This window comes from Grammomys surdaster, unplaced genomic scaffold, assembly GCF_004785775.1.
Source record: "Grammomys surdaster isolate TR1022 unplaced genomic scaffold, NIH_TR_1.0 126035, whole genome shotgun sequence".
Taxonomy (NCBI): domain Eukaryota; kingdom Metazoa; phylum Chordata; class Mammalia; order Rodentia; family Muridae; genus Grammomys; species Grammomys surdaster.
Window position 1 is genome coordinate 885,100 of NW_021620848.1, and position 19,176 is coordinate 904,275.

General features: G+C 33.9%; 1 protein-coding gene across 1 annotated transcript in view; it reads left to right on the top strand.

Moving 5' to 3' along the window:
- Positions 1–19,176, top strand: part of Lrp1b (LDL receptor related protein 1B) — a 1,533,520-nt gene that overhangs the window by 875,338 nt on the left and 639,006 nt on the right. The window contains exon 22 of the mRNA XM_028754677.1: positions 1,559–1,804. Within this exon, the coding sequence (XP_028610510.1) occupies positions 1,559–1,804 (246 nt within the window). The remainder of the gene's footprint in view (positions 1–1,558; positions 1,805–19,176) is intronic.

Genomic DNA, 19,176 nt, shown 5'->3' on the forward strand with positions numbered 1-19,176 from the left:
GACATTTCTTTACAGTAGTTCTTTTGAAAAGGGGTGTCATTTGAACTAAAATGGTGCAACTACTTCAAGATGGCTACAGTTACCCAATGATCATGATTACTGCAGAACAAGCACATTTGAAAATAAATCTATTTTTTCTTTCCAAAATAATACCTAACATGAATTCAATTCTTAAAGAAAAATAGCTAATGGAATTACAGCCCCTTTTTACAAGAAATATACTTCTAGAGTCACCAGGAACATTTAGGTTCTATATGAAAATTTTACTATAATTTTTCAGTTATTATACAACAGTTATTTTTAGCACTTCCCTGAAGAAGAACAACTAGATCTGTTTTGAGAAACAATTTTTAAATTCTTATTTTTCCTTGACTTTTACTGTTGCTTGATGCGGTTGTTTTGTTTTATTTTAACATAAAGTCTCACAGTGCAGAGAGTGCCAACAACAAACTCACTGTGGCCACCAGTTTGACCTCATACTCACAAAGATCCACCTGCTTCAGTTTTCTTAGCTCAGTGATTAAAGTTATGCATGCTGAACTCAAAACAATATTTTTGGTGCAAAGAAATAATAAGAAGCCCCAGACTTGTTACTATGTATCTGTCTCTTCCTTGTGAGTAGTAGGAAACTGTAGGGAACATAAGGGAATTGTTGAGAACAGTACGGAGGTAGAGAAAATAGTAGGGTCTGTGGGGTTGTAAAAACAGAAATCTGCTACATTACTCAAGAGCATGACTTTCTGAAATTTGCTCATACTGAAAATCTGATGCAAATTTTGGAAGTTATATTCCTTTTTTTACTTTAATTTTATTCATACGCTATCTTTAATTTACTATTAAATGGCAGGGTGATAAATTTAATTAGATATATTTTATGTTTTTCTAGAGCCTAAAAATTTGTGATTATAAAAAAGAATAATAAATGCACATATCCAAAGTGTAAATACAAGTGGTATGAGGAAAGCATTCTCTTTCTTTATAAACTTTTTTCATTATGCATATGGTGAACAATGGTTGCTTATTACTAGTGCTGAAATACTAGAAAATTTTGTTTCTGTATTATATATTATATTTCCATGTCCTCACTGAGTTAGTCATAACAACCAATATATAGGACACAAGGAACAAAGAAAACTATTCCTCACTGTAGTTACATATGCATATATATATATTTATTTATAAGCATTAAATACTCAGGTATTTAATGTCTGTCTCTCTGCTGAAAGAAATTTACAACTGATTTTGAACAGCTTCTAAAAGGTTTAGGGTAATTTTCCTAGTTTTAACAAAAGTACTGAACACATGTGCATCAGTGGGCCAACGGAAGCTATATTATAAACTTAGTAGAAATGGAAACTTGCATTCCCAATGCTTATCAATTATAAATCAATTCTGCTATTGAATCATCTCTAAAAGTGTTTGTGTTCACTGAGTGCTGGGGATTGACTTATATTGGGTTCTAAAATCTCCAACTCTAATTCCAGACTTAGAGAATTCAATCAGTGAGTAGTATGGACTTAGAAAAATAATCTGACCAAGAACATCTGTCCCTTGACAGATGAATGCTCTCTGAACAATGGAGGCTGTAGCAACCACTGTTCTGTTGTTCCTGGAAGAGGAATTGTCTGTTCCTGCCCTGAAGGACATCAGCTCAAGAAGGACAATAGAACCTGTGAAATTGTCGACTACTGTGCTTCTCACCTGAGGTGCAGTCAAGTATGCGAGCAGCACAAGCACATGGTCAAGTGTTCCTGCTATGAAGGCTGGGCATTGGATACTGATGGGGAAAGCTGCACCAGTGTGGGTGAGTAGATACTGCAAACTATGAAAACAAATCCCAAAACACTTAAAAAATAATAAAAGGACTCTATTTATTCTGTAACTCACCATTAAATGTCGTAAGTCAATTTTAACCTATTCCAAAACCTTCCAAAAATTATGTGTTAAAACATTCCTTCCTATCATAACCCTCAGGCCCATAGCCCTCTGATTCCTTCTACTGTTCTACCCAGCCCTTCGTCATGAATACATCGCACATTTGAAATTATACCTTACTAAAATTGGACACCAGATATTGATAAATTTATATTATCTTTTAAGTTGTATTGAGTCCTGCTGACCCTTACAGTTGTGTGGATAGAACACACTTCTGAAATCTGTTGAGAAAAACAGCAGTTTAATTAACTTCCAGATGAGAGAAAACATCCTTCATTTTACTAATGTGAGTTTCAGACCACTAATATGGTTACCAATCAGGATGAATTTTTATCCAGCAAAAATAATAGGTATAAATAGAGAGAAGATAGAGAGGTAAATAATGAATGACAGATTGATAAATTGACACATTGATAGAAGGATGGTAAATGGAACATAGATAGGTAGATAGATGATAGTTATAGATTAAAGATAGACTATTATACATGTCTCAAAATATAATTAATTTTCAGACTGTGAATATTATTAATAATTCAACCTATTCACTAAGAATGGCTTGGCCGCTGTTAGACAAATACAAAATTTATTTTTTCTTGCTCTTCCTTCACATGGATCACTCTTTTCTAGATTCTCTTTTTAAAAATATGTTTTGTATTGAAGCATATGTATGGTTACTCATCTTGACACTTGAAAACGTGAAAAGAAAAGAAAGTTTTGTTTTCTAAGGCATCTAATCAATAAAATTCTTTGGGAACTATTTCAAGTATTTACTAGACAAGAAGAAATAAAAATAGTGATGAAAATAAATTTTAATTTATGGCACCAATACACATACGGACTTTATTATTGCATCCATGGATATATCTTGATTAATCTTCATAAATGCATTTCAATATATTTATTTTTAGGTTATGAACATATAGAGTTGATTTCCAGTTCTTATGCTTTATGGAAGTCTTCTAGTTTATAAGCTTTATTAGATGTCTAAGAACCTACGCATTATGAACCTTCATTTATTTCTTCTACTAGGGAGCCATTTTTCATCCCTTCTTTTCTAGAAGTCCAAGTTATTCTTTGGTCTCCTCTAAACCAGACACTTCTATTTTTAAGTATTTTATTATCCATGTATGTTTCTGTGTGTAGGACAACCATATTCCTAATAGGTTGTTTGGTCATGGTTTGATAGACTTTTTATACTCATGTTTTCTTTTTCTTCTAATTTATCATTACAATCTAATTAAAAATTGAACATCAGAAATCAAATTACAGACCTTTTTCTGCTTTTAGAAATATATCCAGTCTAATTTGGGAAAAGTCCTATACAGCCAATGACTATTATATTTTCAGAGACCATTATATACTATTTTAATCTTCTATTTTGTTGGGTTTTTTAGTAATGTGTGATTCTTTTCTCCTGTTAAAACTTGAATCCTCACCTATGATATTAAGGAATATTTAATCTATGTTTGCTTCTCCAAGATTCTAAATAAAGTAATCCTCATAAGAAACTAAAAGAGTAACTTGTGTTAAAAGGTTTGTTTTGTTAGGAATAGAGAACTTATCAGATTTGACTATTAATATGTTATGATCATAGTTTAGGAAAAAACATTTTCTTTGATATAGACTGTGATATTAAGGTATCAGAGTGGATAGACAATACATGAATCACTAATGAGTTAATAGCTAACAAGTTTCTACTATTCTGAAGTTAAACTTTTGAATGTATACAACCAGGATCAAAGTTAATCCTAATGGAGTTAGTTTAAGTTCAGCGCGGGAGGAAGTGCCTAGAACAACTTTTGCATAAATCATAATTTGCTTTTGTCACACCTGCTTTGTTTATGATGGAGGAAAGCAAACTTGTATTATAACATGAAGGTTGAAAAAAAAGTCCTCTTACATGAATAAATTAGCCAGTTGATAATTAATAGCACTTTGAAACAAAAAAATTAACACTATTGTCAACAATTATGTGATTCATATGTTTTATTAATTGATCTACTTCTCTACCTATAAAAGATTTTGTTCTATATTTCTGTTATTTCATCTCTTTGGAAAAGCAGACAACTCATAGAATATTATAAGTAAATTGCCATGGAACTCATGGACTTTAAAATGAATGTTTCTTCCTTCATGTCACCCTTTTCTTCTCCATCATTCTTTACATGATTACTTTTCAAAAGTAAATGTTGTTGCTCATGAGTTTAATACCAATGCTAACTCATCTTGACATGTCAAAAAATACAAGAAGAAGAAAAAAAGAAATAGGGAGCTTCATGATTCTCTATTTAGGTCTATGTAGGCTTTATGATTTAAATACGTTAGAGCCAGAACATCCTTGGTCTTTTTAAACCTTGAATTCTTTCTGTAAAGCTTTCATATATTTTATTTGCTTATGAAATTCTTCACATGCTTACTTTTATTACAATTCTGGGTTGTTTCTTTTTTCATTTCTGTTTTTTATGTTCATATCTAAAGTCTTACTTATGAAATATAATCACTATAAATAACTATTACTTTTATAGTTCAGATTTTTATTTAATAAATTTTACAAATTTCACTTTTCTATTTGTTCTCTCATTTTCTGCCTTTCTAAAATGCTCTATCATGTCTCTGCTTTAATTTTCAGACACCATTTTCTTTGGGTGTTCTACTAGAAATTCAGGAAGTTTCTGTGGAGTGTTTATCTTTCTAACTGCTATATGCTCTTTAGTGGGCAGCCTCTGGCCAGTTTGCAATGTTTCTACTACCATGAAGAACATTATAACTTTCTTCCTGTTTCCTCTTAACCTGAAGCAAATTATATATTCCCAACAATGGCATCTTTGTTTTTATTCCTCCAGTGTTTCATAGTTTAGATGAGAAATGTTTTATTGTTACCAATTATGTTTTAGGAAAGAGACTGTAGCTGTAGATTCAAAAACACTGCAGTGAAATGATCACACCACAGTGTGCTCCTCTCTCAATCTTTGATCCTCATATAGTCTACATGTACCCACTAGGCAAGCATCCTTTTACTCTGAAGAAAATGTGATCTGCTAAAATTTAATTTTTTTTAGACGTATGGTTCTTAAAGGACACCAACTTTCTTTATCATTCAAATTCCATGGCTATCAGAAGGCCACTTAAAATGTATTTGACAATGCGGATAGAGAGATTACTCAGTAGTTAAGATTGCTTCCTTATCTTGATGAGGATCCAAATTAATATCCAAGCACTCACATCAGGAAGTTCCAAATCTTCAACTACAGTCCTAAGAGAACTAATGGTTAAGTCGTTCTGTCTTTGGAAAACACCTGTGGATACACACACACACACACACACACACACACACACACACACATTGAAATAGTAGTTATCAATGAGATGGGAAGTATGGGCGTGCTTATCACTCATGGTCTCCCTCGTCCCCTCTGATAACTGTCATCACCAATAGCTATTAGTATCTCTTTATAAATTTAAATGCTGTAAAATTTTTAATATTCTCTTCTTCTGGTTAGCTGTTTTAAAATATTTGCTCTAATTTATTAATAACCACCATTTATTATTATTCATACAGGGCTAGAAAGACGAAGCAGAATCTCGAGTAGGTAGGGACTGCAGTACCTGATCTACCTTAGAGAGTTTGGAGGAGGGTAGGATGGACTGGCAGGCTTCATTTTAATGGTTAATCTTAGTTTGTGTACATACCTTTTTTCTGGTTGAACCAATGCTATATATGAGCCTTGGAGAGTTGGAAGGAGTTCTACTTAGAGTAATTTCATTGATTGGAGTTTAAAATACTGCAAATTCCACATTGATATGGAGAAGTGTTCTAGAATCTCAGGTACTCTCTGGGTAGACTTATATCGGGAAAGAGAAAGTTGAACCTGTTGGTTTGTCATTTGACCATTTATATATTTGACCTCCCTCAGGTAGAGGGTATGAGGGATCCCAAGACAAGGTCAGAGAAAGTGAATTCCTGTTGGTAAAGGGAAGTCTCCATTTTGATCAGTTTCAGAGGAGCTATCTGGACATGATTGACAATGACATTAATCATCAGGGTTTCCCAACAGGTTTTGACATTTATACTCCCTACACCAAGGTTGAGGTTTGATGTGATGCCAGTGGCTACCTCCTCAATGCTGTGTAGTCTCACATTCCCTTAATACCTTTGAATATCAAACTTTCAAGAGCTTGTACTTTTAAGCCTTTCTAACCAAGATTTTTTACTTGAATAATGCATACATCTTTGCAATATAAAATTTTGTAGCTTGCAACACATAGCATATTTATTCCGAAATTTTATTTTCAATAGTTAGGCCAGTTATCTTTTCTTTCACAACATCTATATTAATCACTCTCTTTACCTCCCATTTCCCTTTTATCTTTTGGAGATCATGAATGGAAGGATGGGTTAATTAATGCCCTTGCTACTCAGCACAGAACCAACATTGTTTTATAGAGAATCTTTCTCTCATTTCCACCTCTCTTTTAATTTGTCTCTAAAGCCTACTTCAGTTACCAAGAGATGGCCATTCCTATTTGAATCAGTTATTTTCATATAAAATATAGACCATCTTATGCATTAATATGTTTAAATTTATGAAAGAAATCCCCTATAGTATAATTTATCATGCTAATGTTCTCATTAAGTACTGTTTTATTACTTGTGATCTGTGTACAACTAATCTACTATGTGTAATTTGTATACAGTGTGACATGAGACTGCTTATCCATATGCCAAATAAATACTTTTAACTTACCCCAAACTCTTTTCACTAATACTACTACTATAAATGTACAGATATCCTTTTTTATACGATGTTAGAAAAATTGCTTTAATCCCTGCATAGTTACTTTTCTCATTTTCCAACAAGTAACAAATAAAGGAAGATTTATTTTGACTCATGGTTAGTGGAGATTTGGTTCATCAAAGTATTGAAGAAATAACGGTGGTTTGGCCCATGTTTGTCTAGTTGTCAGCTCCTTGATATTATATGACATCAACTTGAAAGCAATAAAACTAAGTCTGAAAGCATATTTGCTATAAGATAGAAGCACTGTTCCTCTGAACATTCATCTGGCAGGCTCCATGTTTATTTTTTATTTATTTATTTATTTATTTATTTATTTATTTATTTTTTTGAGACAGGGTTTCTCTGTGTAGCCCTGGCTGTCCTGGAACTCACTCTGTATACCAGACTAGCCTTGAACTCTCAAACTCAGAAATCTGCCTGCCTCTGCCTCCCAAGTGCTGGTATTAAAGGCGTGCGGCACCACCGCCCGGCTAGGCTCCATGTTTAATATGTCCAAAGCTGACCACTTACTGCCACTAATTAGAAGATTGATTCTACAATCATGTGAAGTTTCAAACTATAATGTTACACTCCCATATTTGACATCTCAAGGCTAAAATGTGACTTTAGTTAAAATTAAAGGGTCCTCCAAAGCCTTTTACAAAAGTCTAGGACTACCTTTTAGTACTCAAAGAAGTCTCTTTACAATTATCTCTCCGAAAGTCAAAAATATGTGTATGTTATGCAGTGGTATAGAGTAAACAGGAGGATGGTTTGGTGACCAAGCCAGCTCAGTCAGCCAACAGGGTCTCAAGGGAGGTAGTGAGGATTAAAGATAAAAGAAAATTATACAACATTATAACATGACCCTAGAAAATGCTGAAGTGGATTTATTTTTTTCTAGTCTGCTTTTATACCATTTTAGGTACATTCAAATAATAGGGTAAATTCTAGGCCAAGTACAAACTAATCAAGGAACAAACAAGGCATAACCTATGGTCCTATGATTACTGTATTAAGTGACTTAACAAGTTGATTAAGAAACAAAGAATATATTCTTCAGCTGTATTCATCTTGTGTCTTTTCCTAGCCCAAAATCAGATCCTTGCCTGATTCTACATACTTATCCTAGCACAATGTAAATATTCTTGCCAATATCTTTGAAGCAGCATCAAGAACTCTCCTATGAGCTCACCATATCTCCTCTTTTTTTAATTTCATAAACTAAACTTCACATGTCTTAGGTTGTTCTGACAAGAATGCTTTTATTACCTATCATTGAATATACATAATCCAAAGCAATGCACTTTTGTCTTAGGTTGGTAAGCTTGGTACAGAATCTTACCTGTCATTGACTGCCAGCTTGTTAAACTAGAGATGTTGTCTGGGAATTCATTTTTAGTTTCAGGCCATGTATTTTGGCCACAAGAATGTTGATATTCTTAAAGGCAAGTTTTATCAAAATTGGCAGGAATAAAGGTATTCCCAGGACAAGAAGAGCCAAAATGATCAAACTACATGAGCCAATTTTGAAGCTTGACCAAGATGGAAGTACTAATCTTAACCCACAAATAATTTTATCAGCAGTATCTGCAGTATTAAAACTCAGCAAAACTGCATTCTTTAAATTCATAATCTTAGTATGCAAAGTTAAAATATCCATAGAGATGTTAGAAGTATGCCAAATACCCTGCAAATGTCTTTGAATTTTCTCCCTTTTATAGTAACTGTCATTGTAAAATTTAGAAGTGGCACAAATACAAAGGTATTTAGCATGACACTTGAGATGGCTTCTAACTCTTAAAGCTGCTATACCAGGAATAATCAAACCCAATACCCTCTTGCTTTTGCTTAAACCCTGAATCACTTTTTCCAATATTTATAAGCCTTTTTCATAGTACCAAGGTCCTGCTATACTCATAGGCAATAAAACAAAAGCTGGTTGATAGACCACCATAACAGATATACCAGATTTCAATACACCAAAAAAATTAGAAAATGAACAATCAATACAACTTACATTAAATATTGTAGAAAAAAAGAAAGTTTTAACATGACCAATTAATAAAATACTAGGAGCCTTAACACAAGCACTAACATTTGTTCAAAATCCAGATATTGCCATAATATTATCTATTTCTATCACAACTTTATAGACAGGTGCATCTAATTTCCAAATATGCCTTTGAAAATGACCTGAATGTGATTGCCAAAGACCTATGGACATTTCCTTTTGTCCAATGTTTGATTGATTTCCTGCCCAATCAATAATTCACATATTATTAGAATCATTAAACCACATTGGGGATTGATAAAACATTCTTTACATCCAACATTTTGCTAAATGCCAGTTCCACCTCTCTGTGGTTTTAAATCCGCAAGATCATATCTCATGAAGAGCAGGGGCAGATCCCTCATAACATTTAGGCATGCCCATCTCTATGCTATGAGTTACAGTTTTAGAGATATTCTTCTTCCAAGTTTCTGGCCTTGACCATAAAGAAAGATGTAGCAAAGGTGTGTCAGGAACCTATGTACAGTACTGCTTCCATGTCACCATTGTCAGGGCATTCAGCAAGCTCACGGTTAGCATCATTCTTTGTCCCATAATCTGTATGTCTAACCATATGCTCTTGCAGTCACCTTATTTCTTCACCATTCTATAGAAAAACATAAACATGCCTTCTTCCCCATATTAACACCCTATTGGAACCATGCCATATCCCAGTAAGCAGATACTTCTGTTTCACCTAGGTATAAGTATGCCTAATTATAGGATGCCATAGACACTCAGCGGTAAAGAGTGCCTTAGTATTCAAGGTCAAAACAGTCAAAATAAAATTTTGTGTTGAAGGAGTATACAACACCCCTTTTTTTGTTTTATATAACCGAATTTTAGAGCTCCATGAACTCATTCCATAATTCCATGTTATTGAGGAAATGTGAAATTATTTATTTTATGTAGATTACAACTTATATTTTATAAATTTAACTCATATTTAATTCATATTTTAACACATATGAATTATATTTAATGTATATAGTTTTCATCTAAACTATGTAATTAATATTTAATGAGTATAATTTATATTTATTGTATATATTAGTGTATATAAATTTTCAGTGAATATAACTTCTAAATAACTTGTATAATTTACTTTTAACATAGATAATTTATATATAAACATGCATGTGCAAACTTGCATGTAGTTATTATATGCATGTTTCCATGTATATAACTTTTAACTTTTATGATATAATTTAGTTTATATAAATTATATTTGGGGCCATCTGTTGTATTGGATCAGAATAGGCAGGTTCACTTATTTGGAATCCATTTGATCTGTGACAAGGAGTCTAAGTCTTAGGACTCTTGATTTTCTGAAGCTTATGTGAACTTTAGTTTAAAAGAAGATGTATATTAGTATTTACCATTGTATTGATATTCATATTTTGGAAATATAGTTAACAAATGACTCTTAGACAACAGGACTACACTCATGCCTTTGAGACCTAGTAAAAGTTGGCACAGAACATTTTTTCCTCAATGCAGAGGGCTAGATATACTGATTGAACAGAGATGTTTTAGCATGATGTGAAGCATCTTTAAGTTTATATTCATAAGACAACCAAGAGAAAATTAAAATATTGACTTGTAAACTATCAATGTTCCATTAGCTTTATGTATATTTAACTATGATTTTTAAAAGTTTCTTTGTAGTTTCAGAGCAAAACCATAATTGTGGAAGGTGAAGCCATTTTTACCAGTATAAAAAAAAATCTAGTCTCTCTTAAATCAATACCAAGTTCATTATTTTCATGTTACATAGCTTGGCTGCCAGTGTTTGAACATGAATGCATGATGGTGCAGCTTTTAGTATCTCATTAAAGAAACATTGTTTTAAATCCTATCTTTTATAAGTCTGGTTTCTAGGACAGGAAATTAATAAAATATTATCCCAATTTAGAGGTATCTTAGAGACCTATTTCCCTGGGTTGGTTCATGCCATGTTGTTCCCCAGAATGACTCGGTTGGAGTTACCAGTTTTAAGCCAACTTTCTGTTACTGATGTTACCAACTTTTAACCATACTAAATAACTTATAAGCCAATAATCTAGAACCAAGACATGCAGAACATATTTAGATACTTAAGACCAGTCAGAAATTAACGTGAAATGGTTATACATATTTACTTATTTAGACTAGACAGACAAATTTTCATACATTTTTCTAGCTACAATTTCAATGTAGAAGCAACTTGTCATCTTCTTAATCCAATAATCACAGCCACAGAGATTTCTGTAGGAGAAACAGCCATTAGCTTCCTGTCTAGAGATGTTGAGAAGCTGCTGGCCCCTTTAAGAGTAGCTTTTACAGTCAGTCCTCAGCAGGGCTTTTCCAGCAGTGCTAGACTCCTAGCTACATCTGTAGGGTTCCAATGCAGTTTATCAGTTTTTCTTGTGTCAACTGAGACTGCCTAAAAAGAGAAAAACCAGTAGATACAGTTTTAACACTTTCTTTCTTTTGAATATGTACCAGAGCAACAATCAAGCCACAAAATGAAACCACAGACATATACTGACTAATATGAACAGACTGGTGCGCCAAGGACATACATTAGACAGAGAGGGATGAGAACCAGATGTCCCACTAAAAGGACATGAATATACTAGCTAAGGGACCCAGAACCAAAACGAGGCATTCCCCCAGTAGAAATGACAAAGAAAGCAGGATGTCTCCTAACTTCCTCTTCACCCTAGGAGAGTTCTGAAACACCTTACTTTCATTTTCTTTCTATTTTCCAAAGCTTTCCTGGATATGGGGAGGAAACCCATTCTTTCTCTCATGTCTAGTGTCTAAACTATCTCTAATTAAATTCCAAAGAGTAAAAGCAACTATGGGAATTATCTCTGCTCCTCTAGATTTTAGCATATCTCTAAGTATATATACAATAAGCATTCTGCCATTACTCTGCCCAGGTTTTACAGGGTTTTACTGTTTGCCTAAGTTTTCTATATTTTCCTTTTTGGGTGCTTTCCCCCACAACTGCCTCCCATCATGTCCTTCATGGTTCCCCTTGTACTGCAGCCCCACTTTGGGTGCCACCTCACCAAGCCACTCACTCAGTCAACAGGCTCTCTTGGGACGAAGTACAGGTTTGAAGCAGGTAATTTTTTTTCCAATCTGCTTTTATAACATTCTAGGTACATGCAAAGAAGTGGGTAAATTCTAGGTCAAAGACAAAGTAGGCAAGAAACAAAGAAAGCATAAAAATTTTGTTAAGGAACAAACAAATCATCAACAAATGTCTTATGATTACAGTATTTAGTGACTTAGCAAGACAATCAAGGTACAAAGAACACTCCTCAGCTGTATTCATCTTGAGTTTTGTCCTAGCCCAATGTCAAATTCTTGCCTGAGACTACTGCCTTGTCCTAGCCCAGCGTAAATATTCTTGCTAATATGCTAATATTCTTGAAGCAGCACCAAGAGCTCTTCTCAGCATGGTAAGAACACACTAAAGAGAAAGTCTATTTATGCCAAACTCTGTAACTCCCAATATGCATATGTTAGGCTTGATGCTGTTACTACTGGGGATTCCTCAGGATTGGGTAGACCCACCAACAGTCCTGGTGCTTGCAGCACAGGCTGGACCCTGATACTTCTTCACTCACTGACTACAGTTATTCTAGGTTGGCTACAGTTTTGGTCACGTTCTCTTGATGTAATAAAATAACAAAACAAAAGCAACTAAAGGGTAAAAAGGTTTATCATAGTCTGAGGCTATAGTCCATCATGACAGTAGAGTCATGACAACAAGAACTTTAAGCATCTGAATGCATTGTGTCCATGGAAAAGAAGCAGAGAATGATAAATACTGTACATTTTCTTCCTTTAATCAATGCAGGATCCAAGCCCAGGATCCATGTGCACTACAATTAATCTAATCAAGATATTTCACTTATTATCTTACCTAGAAGCCTGACTCCTAGGTAACAGTACATCTCATCAAGTTGACAACCAACACAATCTTGGTTGTATATTTCTGGTAACTCCAATATCCCAAATTCTTCATTGCAACGTATGCACTGGACTTTTGGAGAATTCCTTGCAGTTGGCCTTATTTATTATCACACATTGCTGGCCTCTTCTGCTTTTATCAGGAACTTTGACACAAGCCTCCTGAACTCCATAACTCTTGTATTCTTCATTCCTTCAAAAGCAGCCCCATGTGAGAATTCCAACTTCTCCTGTCCCTGTTAGATGTTTTCCATGTGAGATGTCTGGACACTGAGAACCATAGCCTCAGAAACCTCTGTGCTATCATGGCCAATCATGGAAAAATATTTCCCCAGGCAGCCATTTTCCAGATGAGTACCTTGAAGAATCTTTCTTTTCAGGCACTGTTCTTTTAAATGAATATTTTTTCATAAGAGTCCTCTTTACATACTGGAAAATACCATGAATCAGTCTGATACTCAGATATATTTTCTTTTGTACCAATGAAAATGGTATGATTTCTCTTTAGTGATATTAAGCTCTCTATTAATAGTAGCCACTTTCTCACAGTACAACCTAAATATAACTTTAACGAGATTCAGATTCCTTTCTTCATTGAACTGCTTATTTTCACAACTTTTGCTTTATTTTCTACCTGTGCATGATTGATCTAAAAGTAATGAACAGTATTTATGCCATATTCTAAAGATTATGCTTCCATTTTCAACCAAGTTAGTAAATTTATCACTTTTGAATTCAACCTCCTGACACGGATCATTAGAACGTATCATGACTAGTCTTTGGTCCATTATGATATACTTTGTTTTCTTTTGAAACCGTATGATCCAGATCTCCACTGTCAATTGTTTGATGTTTGCTTGCTTGTTTGTGTGTTGTTTTCTATTAGTGTCATGTTATTTCATAACTATACTAAAATAGCTCATGAAGCATTACTTATTAATATCTAAGCCTCCTCAAGACTGTAGCTCTAAATTTTTCCACATACTTCCTGCAAACAACCCGTAAGACCTAAAGAACATGTGACCATGTTCATAGGAACAACTCAAGCATGAATTCTCTCTGTGTGCTATTTGATTGTTATTGGAAAGAAATGTTAAATCTGTAAGGTCTTTATTATGATTCACGATTTGAAATATGGTCAAATATAGTGGAAGAAGATATGATGGTAGTCATTTCCAGGGCAATGGGATCATGTGGCAGCAACTTACTCTATATCATCAGCACAAACAGGGAAATGGAGCTGTGGAGTGGCCAGAAGTTATATCCTCCAGCTAAACTCCATTTTGAAAAGTTCTACAACTGTTTTAACACTGGTACAATTCGGGGTCCAATTATTCAAACACAAAGTCCTCATATCCAAACCGTAATTGGATGAACATTACTGAATCAGTGAGTATTCTTACACTTATTATTACTAAATAGAGCCACCTGCTCTTCAGAACGCTTGCACAGTCTGCATTTGTACCAACTGTAACTTTCCTAAGATGATATTTGGTAGCTCTCAAACATTTCTTATAGTGCATTTTTAAAAATTCTTTCTAATTTATGAAAGTATCATAAATTTGCTCTTTTTAACAGTACAACATTAGAGAATCTCTGTATATGATTATTATATTTTATGTTACTTAGTTTGGAGTCATTTTCTTATAAAGACCTTTTGCTGTTTAATAAATATTAAGTATAATCTATTGAAAGACACTGGAATATTTCTTAGAAATGCAAGAATTCTTTTCTTTACATTTACATTGAGGAGTCATCTATTTATTCTCACCTCTATACACATTCAATGATATATATGTATACATAAATGCATATAACATACAGCTTCAAAACATTTGTCAATATAAAAAAGAGGTGAATGATTTATATATAGACTAAAACATAGAGCAGAGATATTGAAAGAATAATTGAAAAGGGGGGGTAAAGTTAAATGGAGCGAAACATCAAACAAAGCACAAGTTGAAATGCATATTTGACTTAAATTCAGAGGTTTGAGTAATACTTGAAAGCCCATTTTACCCTTCATTTCATAGATTCTATTCTGTCTTCCTTTGTAAGTAGTGCGGTTCAGTGTTCAATATTGTTCTGTAGATGGCTCTAGCTGGAGGAATATAGAAAAGAAGATAATGACATACAACGATACTGGGAGATCATAAGCAATTTCCCATAGAAGAGTGTTCTCTGTAAAATAAATGTATTTGGTGATGGACCATATAAAGTCAAATAAATCCTTAGCTGCAAAAACAGAAATACAATCAGTAAGTCTGAAATGAGAGAGAAATAATTGTAACTACAGCATCACTCTTTGTTTAGGGGTTTTATGAATACAACAAGGAACTTGAAGCTGTTCCAACAGAATTGTGAGTGGCACAGGTAAAATACCAATTTACCTCCAAAAGTCTAGAGAAAGAGGGAAATCTTTTCTTAGACCAGTTCTCTGATTTCAAGTTCTGTCTCATAAAGTTTATATTTAGCTTGTAGTGGGATCTAAAAGAAATTAAAAAGAAAAGAAAACAGAAAACTATCTACTGAGTGTGTTTCACATTGTGGGTGTGAAGCACATCATGTATAAGAATTACATCGAGAGAGTGGCTGTGGTAAACTCTGTTTAGCAAAAGTGTAATTTCTTGTTCAGAAGTATGAAAATTTCAAGTCTCTTACTCAGTAAGACTGACATGCAAGCTTGAGCTGTTAAATTCAATCATTTATTAGCTAAGCGTATGTATAGATGAGGAATTCTTAGAAATGTAAAAAAAATGAACAGCTAATTCATCGTCTACTGATTCTATTCCACTTTCTCAAATGAAGTTGTGTCAAATGCAGTTAATGTATCAACATATCTGACAAAAATGAAACAAACAGAAATATAATTCTTTGGTTTGGATGTCTTAAAATTATATATATTAATACATTAATATATAATAGAGAATGTATTATATATAAGCATATATGTGATATATATGTTTCATTTGGTTAAAGTAAAAACCACTGTATGACTTGAGATATAAAAATTCAGTCTGTTTGTTTTCCCAGTATTTTATAAAGTAGCTTATTGGATTATTAGTTGGAGTTTTACTCTCCAAAAGGGAAGATATAACGATCAAAAATGTCAGCAGAAAGCTCAAAGGTTTGGCTATCAGTAGAAGCTATCTAGACTAGTGTTCAAGTATGAAAGAATATGATTTTATGTCGCTGATAAAGTAGCTTCCGTTAGTCAAGCAAGCTCCTGTACATATTTACCAAATGGGGTTTTCTCAGCTCAGAAAGGCTATATATAACAAATACAAAAATTTTTAAAAAGTCTTTGAACATTTTTTAACTGCCAATATATCATTTTTTAAAAATTAGATATTTTATTTATTTACATTTCAAATGTCATTCTCTTTCCCAGTTTCTCCTCTGCAAACCCCCTATCCAATTCCCCCCTTACTCTGCTTCTATGAGGGTGTTCCCCTGCCCATTCACCCACTTCTGCCTCACCGCCCTAGCATTCTTCTACACTGGGGCATCAAGCCTACACAGGACCAAGGACCTCCCCTCCCATTAATGTCAGATAAGGCCCCTTCAGCTCCTTTACTCCTTCTCCTAACTCCTTCATTGGGGTCTCTGTGATCAGTCCAATGGTTGGCTGCAAGCATCCACATCTGTATTGGGCAGGATCTGCCAGAGCCTCTCAGGAGACAGCTGTATCAGGCTCCTGGCAGCAAGCACTTCTTGGCATCCGCAATAGTGTCTGGGTTTGGTGTCTGCATGTGGGATGGACCCCCGTTTGTACTTTTTTAATTGAAAAATGTTTCTAAAGCAATGAAATATTGACTAAATTTAAAGCCCTTTCTGTATGCATCCTGGCAGTATTATTTGTGCTTTCAAAATTACATAAGTTATATATGTTACTATAGTTATCTGAAATGATTATTTTTATTCTCTAAGAGGATTTTGAATTATTTGTGTTAATTTTATGATTAATGATTTTTCTTTCTAACTGATATACAGCGTTATACGTTAGTTTTCTCGCATCCACGGGCTGTGAGGCTGCTCCCAGTGGTGTGCTGTATCACATATATGTGATGCATATACTTCTGAGTATGCATAGTTGATGCAAATGTTCAAATGTATACATATTTTCAGCCATGCAAGGTTATTTCATTATTATCATGTGTTTTCAAGGAATGTGTATGTATACTACACACAATGATGGACAGCTTATGAGAGCTCATGATTCTGAAACCATTACTCCACTCTGAACACTAGCCTGCAGGAACCAGAAGCCCTTTTCAGCCTCATGAACTTTGTAGTTCTGTCTTTTCGCTTTCGTATTTGCCAATTCTCACTTAATTCTGTACATAGTAGGGAGGATAAAATCAGCTACCTCAAAAAGCTTCATTGACAGCATCAGAGTTGATATGCTTTATCTGAATTTATGTGAATTTTTAGCTTCTAAATAGTTACAAAAGTATGACTGGGAGCACCTGGTCAGCATGTACAAAGCTCTGACACAGTGTAAACACACACACACACACATACACACACGCACACACACAGTCACAATAAAACTAAAAACAGGTTAAAAATCACCAAATTAAATGTGTGTATGTGTGTGTATGTGTGTGTCTGTATGTCTGTGAATATGTGTGTGTGTGTGTGTGTGTGTGTGTGTGTGTGTCTGTGTGTGTCTGTGTCTGTGTGTGTCTGTGTCTGTGTCAGTGTATAATACACTATGTAGGTCCAGGAAATTGAACTCAGATCATCAGCTTTGTCTACAAATTTCTCCAGGTAGTGAGCCATCTCACTGGCTCATCATCCTCCCTCCCTCCCTTCCTCTTTCTGTCCACCCCTCCCTCCCTTCCTTCCCTTTTTGATTCTGTTTGTCTTTCTCTCTACCCCTTCTTTATTTTTTCTTTCTTTCACTTTGGATTGGATGCTACATTTTCATGACTGAATTGAGCTTTTCACTTTGCAGAAACTTTTTAAGGTTTTAAAGTTTTAAAATCAAATATGTAATATCTTTATCTATAGAATAGCCTATCCCACTGGCTTGGTTTTTGAATTTCTCTGTTCATAATCGTTCTATGTTCATTCTTGCTTTTGTTATTTTGCTTTCTATGTAGATAGACATATAGCTATGTGCATGTACATGCTTATGTCATGTTAAAACCTGTTTTTTTACAAGTCAACCTTACCATTGTTCTATTTATATTTTTCAGCTTTTCATGAAATGGCTCTAATTAGTTTTTGGTATAAACTTTTTTTTTGTTCTGTTTTATAAACTTTATCCTCGTGCTTACTATTTTTACTATTTTTCTCTTTTATTTGACTCAATTTGGTTTTTTTTTCAATTTTCTTAATCTTTGAGTTAAAAGTTTATTTTATTTTGAAGTGTATTATGTGTGACTGTCTTTTAGAGAAAGGTGAAAACATACAGAGAGGGCACTAACGACAGGTCAAAGACATGATTTTACTTATGTCTACCTTGATGAACCTTCAAAGGTACATCATCAAATATCTTACCTCAGCATGATGGCGACTCAGGAAGTTGAGTCCCTGGAGTTCTCCAATGACAAACCTCCAGTAAGTCGATACTTACTGCTTCATTTCATTTCCCTTCTGAGCTTTACGAGTTTTCCTCTCTCCAGAAGAGGATTTCAATTCTGAGAAAGTAGCTACACAACAGATGAGTTCCCTGTCTCATTGATTGGACACAAGTGCACTTGGAAGAAGTAGTTCAGTTGCTAACAGGCTGCATTTGCACCTTTATAAAAGTTCTTAGAACTTGTTAAACCTTCACAGTAAATCTACAGGCAGAATAACCACAGAATCTGTGTGAAGTTGGATATAAATATTATGCTAGTTTTAACTTTAATAAAAGTTCGCACTTAATAAACATTTTAGTGACAGTAAAATTGAGATACTGCTTATAAACCATTTCAAAGTATACCACAATCAACCATTACTTCATTCTAGGATGAGAATATTTTAATTGATCCCAAAACAAAATTCAGGCTCTTTAACAGCCATTCTTTAGTGTACCTACCTCATCAATTTACAACTCTTAATGTAGTTTGTGCCTCTATAGATTTGTCTATTCTGGACATTTTCTAGAAATAGAATCAAGCATTTGTGTGCTTTGATTTCAGGCTTGTTCCACTTGGCATACAACAGTCCTTGTTTTGTTTATGAATGAATAATGTCTATTATATGGTTATATAATACAACATTGTATATTCATTCCCCACTTGATGGGCAAGCGAATTACTCCCATATGGGAAGTTATTATGAATAATGTTGATATGAATATTCATATAATTGTTTTGAATTGACATGCATTTATAATTGTCTTCAGTGTATAAGTGGGTTTAGAATTGCTAATTCCCATGGTTACTAAATATGGAAATATTTAAAAACTTGAAAAACAATCAAATGCTTCATAAAATGGCTGAATTC